At 36.1% G+C, this 10,302-nt stretch overlaps 1 protein-coding gene across 1 annotated transcript; it reads left to right on the forward strand.

Annotated features, from left to right (window-relative positions):
• The first annotated feature begins 483 nt into the window (after window positions 1-483).
• LOC114459011 (elongin-C-like) lies at window positions 484-1,932 on the forward strand. The gene is made up of 3 exons (XM_028441400.1): window positions 484-508; window positions 1,383-1,517; window positions 1,742-1,932. Exons 1-3 carry the CDS (start codon window positions 502-504, stop codon window positions 1,930-1,932), a joined length of 333 nt encoding a protein of 110 aa, XP_028297201.1. The 5' UTR covers window positions 484-501.
• Window positions 1,933-10,302: the final 8,370 nt, after the last annotated feature.

Below are 10,302 nucleotides of genomic sequence, written 5' to 3' on the forward strand. Positions count from 1 at the left end.
ACAAAAAAAAACAAAATACACATCGCATTTGTGACTTTAACAAAACATAATTCACATTGAGAGCACACTGTTAACACTGAGTTATAACCATTTTTTCCAGATTTCCATGTCAGAACTTTTTACTGGCAGCCATTTTTTTCAGACCAAATGGTCAATAACTTTTGATAGGAAGATGCCACAAACTTGTGCTTTACATCGTTGAAAAGGTCTCAATGAGCTCTAAAACATATCAAAAATCAGACTTCCATCGCCTTGTAGTGGCGAATAAGGCAAGAGAAGAAAATGTGAAATTCCACTGATGAGGTGTATCTCAGCTTGTGTATGTGCCACAGACTTGTGCTTTACATTTTTGAAAAGGTCTCAATGAGCTCTAAAACATATCAAAAAATCAGACCTCTAGCACCATGTACTGGGAAGTTACACAAGTACATTTTAAATTTACATATTGATATTCAATTTTGTTTCCCTGTTTTCTTCCAGAACTTTAAGGAATTTGAGTACATGATGGGTGAGTGTGTCAATAATCTAATAACATTTTTCACCTTGTACATTGATATTTAGATGAAACTGATCAGCCACAGTATTATGAATATTATATTGAGCCTAATAAAGTGTGCTTCATCTTTTTTCTAACACAAGCTGCCATGATATATGAATGACCATTCTATGATAATTATGTACTTACTTGTAATGTAGACTATAGTTTTATTTCAGTTATTGTTTTATCAATTATTTTTGATACCAGAAATGTTAACTGGAGCCTTTGGGAGGTACTAAATGTATGCATAATAACAGGCAAACAGCTCCAGGTTTGATAAATGTGAATTCTCACTCTGAATTATGGATTTGCATTTCCTCCTCCAATATTTTGCGGCCCACAGCTGATCCGCCCACATTGCATATTAATAAGAGGAAAAAAACATGCTAAATGCATTGTGCACGCTATGTTTCATGTTTGCATTCCTGATTGGCTGAGGTTTGCACCGTTTATCAGCGTACGTAGTGACGTTTACACATGGTTTTACTTTACAGCTGCTATTCTTTAATAAATCCACTCCATAATGTATTGACTACTCTCAGAATGAAAGGAACATTTCACCCAGAATAACAAAGTGTTTCTGAACAGGATTACAGACTAAACCTTAACAGAGTCAACAGCACATGGAATCACTACATCCAACATGTGGTTTTTTAATCTGATATGCAGGACGTAATGAAACTATTCCAAAGCAGAAGTAGCAGATAATAAAACACATTTAATGCTGACACCATCCTCCTACTAAAAGTGTTTTATACATTTTATCTTCTTTGAACAGTTGATCATGTTGCAGGTGATGTTATAACTACTTGATTTAACGGCGTGTATTTGTCCTTACTGTCAGACGGTGAAGAGAGAGCCTGTGAAGGACCAGATTCTATGTATGTGAAGCTGATTTCCTCAGATGACCATGAATTCATTGTGAAAAGAGAACACGCCCTGGTATCAGGGACAATCAAAGCCATGTTGAGTGGGCCAGGTAAGGAAACAGCACTAAACAGAGCTTTTCTGATGTCTTGAAGACTTTTTCTAAGGAATCTTTTTATTAATGAGTGTAAACATTAGACAATGTTGTATCTACTAATGTTCAATCTGTCCAGAGTCACAGGTGTTGTATTTTATTGCAAAGCACACACAGATTATAAGTAACAATGGGTCTGGATATCATTTGGGATGTTTGACCTTCTGTGACTTCATATGCAGGACAAATTGCTGAGAATGAAACCAACGAGATAAAGTTCAGGGAGATTCCCTCTCAAGTCCTGTCGAAGGTCTGTGAGTATTTCACCTACAAGGCCCAGCACACCAACAGCTCCACAGAGGTACCCAACTTCCCCGTCTCTCCAGAGATCAGCCTGGAACTGATCATTGCTGCAAACTTTTTGGATTGTTAAAGTTGAAAAGAAAAACATCAAATAATCATTTATCAAAGTGTCTTTTTTCCCTTTCCAAAAAATATTGCCTGGTTATCATGATCCCAGTATTGTTTATTGTTTAGTGAGCTTTGTACATCATAACATAACATAACACTGACATTATGATAAACCCATGTGCGTGTGCCTCTGAGCGTGCTAGGCAGTGGAGGTCTAGTGGTTGAGGAAACAGGCTCACCTGGTCTATCATTGTGGGATGTTGATCAGTCCCTAATACTTATTGATCCTGACTGGGTGCTACACCATGGCTGCCCACTGCTCCTCAGGGAGGGGTTTCATTACAGAACACATTCTGTGTATGTAGCTTTACAATATTTGTCATTTAACACATCTCATTTGGGATGATTATAAACCAACCATTATCATACCTTTTTTCCGTGTATTATTACAGAAGTAGAATTACACAACAAACAACATCTCATCAGACGGCTCAGCTTTAGCGCTTGGTCACTATTAGCAAAACAGCTACTGAGCAGAATGGCAAGTAACACAGTACAAATACTTTGTTACGTACTTAAGTAGGTTTTTCAGTTACTTTGTACTTTTAGAAGTGTCTACGTTTACTTTGTTACATTTTCAACATAAATGTTGGTACTTTCTACTCTTTACATTTCCCAAAAAGGCTCGTTACTTATATATATATATCAGTGGCGGCTGCTGGTCTTTCATGCAGGGGAAGCTCATTTTCTGCCTACTTCAGAAAATGTATCTGTTTATTTAAATGTGAATTCTAGTAGAATTCACATTTTGTTGTCAACAACTATTTGTAGATTATCACACACGCACGCACGCGCGTAGCTGCTGCGCGCTGGAGTGTGAGTGTTTGGTCAAAAGTCTCACAACACAAGCAGTAACAGTCTCCACAAACACCAAAAACAGACACTAGGTTTGTCAGAAGTTAATTCGCTATGAGAGGATCAGCAAAGTCTCCGTGTCAACACAGAGCAACGGACTGAAATATTTGAAAAACCCGCCTGTGTGCTTACAACGTCATACTCTCTGATTGGCTCATTTCGCTGTCAATCAAAATTGAATTAGCCTGAGACAGATCATCCAATCATCATCCATTATTCCAGCGTCCGGAACAGACAGATCCAGCCCACTGCTCCATAGACCTCCTGTGAAGCCCGGCGTCCGATGGGCGGGACTAAGTGCGTCATAACCGAGCATTTATCCAATGAGCGTCTAGTTTGACTGCAGTGGATCAACCCCTAAATCCTCTCCCATTGAAGTCAATTGAAGCTGAACTTCACCACTGTTTATTAACACTGTGACGCTGCGGTAATGAATGAAGAACGTCACGCTGTCACTGTCAGTTTCCTGTTATAAGAAGCTGATTCTGAACTAAACATACATGTGTTCTGTCATATATTTAGTCAATGAAATGTACACACAACACTACATATTTGACCACTGATTTTAGGGGAAGCTGAGGTTCCCTTGTAGTCTTAAAGCATCCGCATATATATATATGGATTAGTGGTTAGCACGTCCGCCCCACAGCAAGAAGGTCCTGGGTTCAAGCCCTGGGGTGGACACTTGGGTCCTTTCTGTGTGGATTTTGCATGTTCTCCCCGTGCTGCGTGGGTTTCCTCCGGGTACTCCGGCTTCCTCCCACAATCCAAAAACATGACTGTAAGGTTGATTGGAGTCTCTAAATTGCCCATAGGAGTGAATGAGAGAGTGAATGGTTGTCTGTGTCTGTGTTGCCCTGTGATGGACTGGCGCCCTGTCCAGGGTGTACCCCCGCCCAGCGCCCTATGAGAGCCGGATATTGGCACTGGCAGACCCCTGCGACCCTGTTAAACGGGAATAAGCGGGTATGAAAATGGATGGATATATATATATACATATAAAGTTATATTAATCAAAGTCACAAACGTCTTACTAAAAATATTTTCAAAATAAAAGACAAGCATTTTTTTTTGTGATAAATAAAGAATAAAGGCCTCTGTAAAGTGTTTAGTGCTGATGTGTTGGAGTCTGTGTGACTGGTGGTGGGTAGTTAAACATGTAACTAACCCAGTGGAGGGTTTAGTTAGTATCACTAGGGCTTTTATTGTTGTGAGAGAGCGGTGTGCAGTGTTTACATTGTTTAGTAGGAGTTTATTGGTGACCCAGTTAAAACAATACAGGTCAGTGTCCGCATAAATCAGTGACAAACAAACAAAACTAATGGATAAAACATTCTTGTGCTTTTATTTTGAAGAGGGTCAATTGAGCAAAAGAGGATAATGAATGAACACATCTAACATAAAGATTAAGGTAATTATGTTTCAAATTTAGTCAAATTAAGTATACTATCCAGTGTTTACCAGTTATATTAAAAAATGACTTTTGCTCGCTTTATATATTATACAAACCTTTTCAAAATAAAATAGTAACATGCTGGCTTTGTGATAAATATAAATAACACTGTTTAAATAAAGCCAGTGATGTTTGGTTGAACCTGAGGAATTATTTACATTTTATTTTTTATTGACAGATATTTTAACTTATTTTGAAGAACAACAGGTTTTGCCGCTGGGTGGAGCTGCTTTATATACTTGGGTTGGACGGTTCATTGTAAAGATCGATGACTTTGATTATTTGTTGTTTGCTACCTCTTCCCAGTTAAAGTGTTTCAGCTGTGGGGTGGAGGGACACCTCATTAGAGCATGTCCTGATCAATCTGGTTTTAGATCAATCCACTCCACTGAAACTGCTCTTCTGAAAGTTTCTAGTGACGTGATGATGGCCGCTGACTCTGGTCGTTACACAGTTTTAGTTTTACTTGATCTGACAGCTGCCTTTGATACAGTAGATCACAGTATACTGGTTGATCCACTCAAATCTGAGATGGGTTTTCTGGTACTGTTCTCCAGTGTTTTATCTCATACATTAATGGAAGAACCTTTAATGTTGCTATTAATGATGTTATGTCTAATATGTCCAACCTGTCATGTGGAGTAGCCCAGGGCTCTGTTCTGGGGCCTGTTTAGTTTTTATTGTATCTGATGCCTCTTGGTCGGTTAATCCGTGGTTTTAAAAATGTGTCGTATCATTTTTATGCTGATGATATCCAGTTGTACTGCTCCTTTAATGACTCAGAGTTTCACTTTTTATCCGAGATCTTAGACTGCATATCCTGTATCAAAAACTGGTTGTCATCAAATTATCTCCAGATAAATTCAAACAAAACAGAAACTCTGATCATTGCTCCTGATAAAAACATCCTCTAATTAAAAACTCTCTTGGTGATCTGGACTCATCTGTTAAAACCAGCCTCAGAAACCTTGGGGTTGTTTTTGATCAGTCCATGTCTTTGGAGGGACATTGTCGTCAATTGACTAAAAACTGTTTTTACCACCTGAGAAATATCTCTAAAGTGAGGCATCTATTATCAAAATCAGATCTGGAACTGGTCATACACGCATTTATATCATCTCGTATTGACTATTGTAATTCTGTTTTTACTTGTTTTAATAAGTCGACCCTAAACAGACTCCAGATCGTTCAGAAGCTGCTGTCAGACTTTTAACTGGTGCTTCTAGAACATCCCACATCACCCCCATTCTTGCTACTCTGCAAAATTGTTAACTCTGCTAAATTGTTAACAAACAAAAATTATTATATTTGAAATATTAAATAATTCATATATACCTAATAATTCCAATAAAGCAGACACAATAGACCCCTAAATAATATATAATTTGATAATATTAATAAAATTTCTACCTAAATAAATGCTTTTGCTATTCTGTACATACATGTTAAAGTTAATAGTATTCATAGCTCTGCTTGACAATGACATATATTCTCCTTTTTCTATGATAGTGTAATGTTGCTAGGCGACCAGCCTGCTAACTAAATGTTAGCTAAATACTCTCTGGGTTCTAGACTCAAACATGCTGTAATTCAGTCTTTAGATCAATGTGTCCAACTTGTGATACAGTAAAATCAACACCACTGTGAACATTTGAACACACTGTCAGACTCAGATCCACCTTTTTCACTCAATGATGTTCTGATGAACTTACTGCAGCACTGCCCACAGTAGTTGTTGATGTAACTCACTTTCCTTTACACAGGAGATCTGATCTTTAGATATTGGTGTATTTTTTTATTCAGCCTCTGTTGATCATCATAACTTCATAGTATTTATTCAGACATTCTCAACACAGACACATGGTGATACAGGACTGTGGACCAGAACATGTTATCAGGAGATACAAATGATTTCAGCCTGTCTCACTGTGCCTGATAGAAAATGTATCCCCTCTATAATCCTCAGGTGATGGACTAACATCATCTGCTTTATTCTGTACACATTTATCATCATTCATAATAAAACTAGTGAATTAGAACTAGTTTTATCAAACACAGCTAAAGTTATGGAGGACAGACAGACGTAAAAATGAGCTCCACTTGTGCCAGGCTTTTCAACATGATGTAAGAACTTTATGTCCTTGTCACACGAACCAAGAGGGTCCAGCTGCAGAACCTCCATGCCCCGCTCCGGAAGTGACATCATGAAATGAAGAAAAAAATACAAAATAAAACCGATAGCATAGCCATGTTGGCTAGGCATTTCCAGAAGGTTTATCTGGGTTTTAAGACCTTTGTTAACCGGATTCCTCAGTGTTACATTGAAAAAACAAAGTATAAAGCACCTCATCAACAACATATAAACTGATCAGCATTTCTGTGAATGATGTTGATCGTTAGAGACACAATAGTTTTATTTGTGCTGCATTTCTATCACAACCTCTTTGTTTTAACCTTAAAACGGGGATAAATGTAGGATAAATTCAATGTTTAAAGATTCACAGCATTAATACCATAAAACTTTAAGTACAACACATGAAGGTAAAATATTTCATTAAGTCCATTTTATGTTATATATTATTTTTTAGTGATTAAAGTAATTCTTACAGCCCAGAGCTAATTGTTTTATGAAACAATATCAAAACGTTCAACACATGGTTTTACATTAGACACTTTGTGTTAATGTTTTATGTATGTTTTTTTTTTTTTTTAAATTGCAATTTTAAGGTTTTACTAGGATGGTGTCTTATGTGCTCATAATTTATGCACAATTGCATTAACATTACACTAGCAATAAATAATCATATGCAGAATCACATGGCTTGATAATCACTGTATATTATCTTTAAGTAAAAGCACAGCTTATAACTCAGATCTAGTAAAAGTAGACCTCAAGATATATAGTAATTGCTATATATATATATCATAAATCTAATATTAATGACATCAGTAAAATATACAAAAACGTACATTTAGTTACAGTTGTGAATAGGCATACTGTTATTAACTTATTAAGTATACAATGCCAGATACAAATACATTTACATTAGAACCACTAAAACTTAACTTGGTGAGAACTAACAGTAAATGTTACAAAAATCCTTCTATAAGTTAGTTCCAAAGAAGCATCAAACCAGTAATGTTTAAGTTCTAAGTAATATGGATCATAATTTGCTAAATAAAGACACAAATAAGTGGTTGACAAAAGTCAATATTTAGTAATGTCAAAAAAAGTACAAATTAAGTTATGTAAGATCAACACAAAACAATATTAAACAAATACAATGGGCTGTAAACATGATGAAACTTAAGGAAGACATCTGTTTAGTGTCTTTATTTAATTTAATTTTAATTCAACTTTATTTATAAGAAGCCAACTAAAAGAAAAAGTCACATCATAACAAAATATAACATTAAGAAAAAACAATTCTACATAAACAAGCATCAGCTACAGTGGAGAAAAAAACTCTTTTTGAATAGAAGCTTTTATTGTTATTGTACATATGTACAATATTAAGGTGGTCTCCAATAATGACATAAAACACACACTTAAATAAAATACTGGAAAAGGAAAGACGTATAAATATACAATACCAAAAAACTACTCAGCAAACTTTATACATTACCATACACACAATATAAAAATATAAAGTGACCAGTTAGGAGATAAATAAATATAACTCAGTGTATTACACTTTGATGTAGATTATTGCACATGTAGTTTGAGTCATGGGAGGAAAAAGGTTATTTATTGTTCATGGTTCTCATGGCCCAGGGATACAAACTGTTTGTCATTCTGGAGGTGGAGCTTTGATTGATCCGTATCTCCTTCAGAGGGGAGCAGGGTGGGAGGGGTCAGAGAGGATGGGTGGGAGGGGTCAGAGAGGAGAGTCTGATGGTGGCCCAGGAGAGCTCCTCCTGGATGTGAACACCCAGGAACCTGAAGGACCATACTTTCTCCACCAGGTCACCATTGATGATGAGAAGAGCGTAGTCTACCAGGTTCCTCCTGAAGGTGATGGTGTTGTGTGTTTCTTTTGGTTATGTGTAGGGACATTTATTCAGAATAATAAGAGGCTACAGTGAGGATATTTGACCATTTTAGACTGTACTTTAGGTGAAAGAGTGGGAACTGGTGCAGCTGTTGAAGCAGGTTGTGAAGTAGAAGGAGTGACTAGGATAGGTTCAGTAGAGGTAGGTAGACATTGGGCACGTCTGCACATCTTGAGGTGAACTTCTATATGACTCACATCTCTGCACTGTAAAATACAACAGTAAATCAACATCTAAAACAAATAAAAGCAAAATAAAATGATTACTACAGACAAAAAATAGAACAAGGACAAAAATAACTTGTAGAACTAATAGGATCATTGTTTTAATCAGCATTGATATCAGATGTGCATTTACACAATAGGCTGTCTGCGTCCATGTGAATCTTACCTTAAAATGTTATTGTATTTTGCACATGGACATCAAAGTGCTTCTCCATATTAAATAACTTAAATGACTGTAGTTTTGGGCAAATGGGGCAGTGATACTGCTTGCAGCACGTTGTGCAGCAGCTCACCTCAGGTTTGACGTCTTTTTTGAAAATTGAAACGTGCATCTGAAAAAAAAAACCGTTTAAAACATTAACATCAGTGAGTGAACAAAGTTCATTTGGAAAAAGTTGCTTTAATTCTACAACAACAATTCTTATTTTGTTTCAAAACCAGATATTTTCCGGTCTAGATGTAGAATCAAAGGTACTTTTTAAAAAAACAACAATATGTTACCATTGGTATTTTGATTATCTTAAAACGAATCAGAAATGCATCTTTTTTTGTTTATTTGGGGAATGTGGTTTTCCAGTTTCTGGTTTTAAATGAATAAAACAGAAAAACAATCCATATTTTTTAAATTTGGTTTTGAAACTAAATAACCAAAGAACGTAGGGTACACGAATCCGTGTATCATTCATTCATCGTTATGTAACAAAAACATGAAAAAAAAAAACAATTATTTGATATTTGTTTCCAAAACCAAAATGAAAAAACAAAAAATGCCTTGTTTTTCAAATTCAAGCTCTTTTGCTTCAGTACAGAAAACAAAAAACGGAAAACAAACACCTTTATTCATTTTCTCCATCACCGATTGGTCAAAGAACGTGACCCGGAAGTAAAGCGTTAAACATTCTGCGATATCTTTAGCTCTGCAACACTTAGGAGTCTCTAAATCCTCCTAAATGTCTGTGAGGAGGTTCTGTGTCCAACACCAGCGAAAGTGAAAAGGACACGTTTCTGATGCACAGTTGGAAGCAGCGATCTTATCATACCAAACTGGATGAGAATACACTTCCGGGTCACGTACTTTGGCAAATATGAAATATGATACACGGATTTATAACAAAATTTGGTCAGAGAATGATTTCTATGTAACAATCGACAAAACCTTCAAATCTACATTTAAAATGTGTACAGTTTTAATTTACATTATGACGAATCTCTGCTAAATAAGACAAACCATGCCATCCTTTTTTAATGGACACATTAATACAATAATAACTCAATTATATTTCCCAGGGTAAACTGTGAAACCGTTATTATAAAAACCCACTCGATTATGACTGTTATTACAATCTACTGGTATCAAAATTAACCCTTGCGACTAATTTCATTGGCACGACATAATAGAAAGCTTTAAAATTTTACCTATTTTAAAGAAAAATTGCCCACGTTAGCTCAGCCTCATTTAAAAAAAAATGCTAATGTTGTGATTGTATTTTACATCAACAGATCTTCTGAAGAAACTAATAGTAATAGTCTGCAGCTGGACCCTCTCGTCTGAACACCGCGAATGTTGAAAATTAATAATTTTATCGATAATTTAACACAAATAAAACTCTTTACTTACCATGTTCTGAGCAAGGCTGTTCCAAGAAACACGTGTACCGCTACTGTCTCGTCTAACAATAGAAGAAGAGTAGCTTCTTCTTCTTTGGTTGTTGATGGCAGTTGGCACCCAAAATGTTGCATTACTGCC

Source organism: Gouania willdenowi, unplaced genomic scaffold (genome assembly GCF_900634775.1).
Source record: "Gouania willdenowi unplaced genomic scaffold, fGouWil2.1 scaffold_22_arrow_ctg1, whole genome shotgun sequence".
Classification (NCBI taxonomy): domain Eukaryota; kingdom Metazoa; phylum Chordata; class Actinopteri; order Blenniiformes; family Gobiesocidae; genus Gouania; species Gouania willdenowi.

Bases quoted from the DNA above. Each gene is read 5' to 3' on its own strand.
- LOC114459011 (XM_028441400.1), top strand. The intron at 1,518-1,741 runs GTAAGGAAACAG...CTTCATATGCAG, and splicing joins AGCCATGTTGAGTGGGCCAG to GACAAATTGCTGAGAATGAA.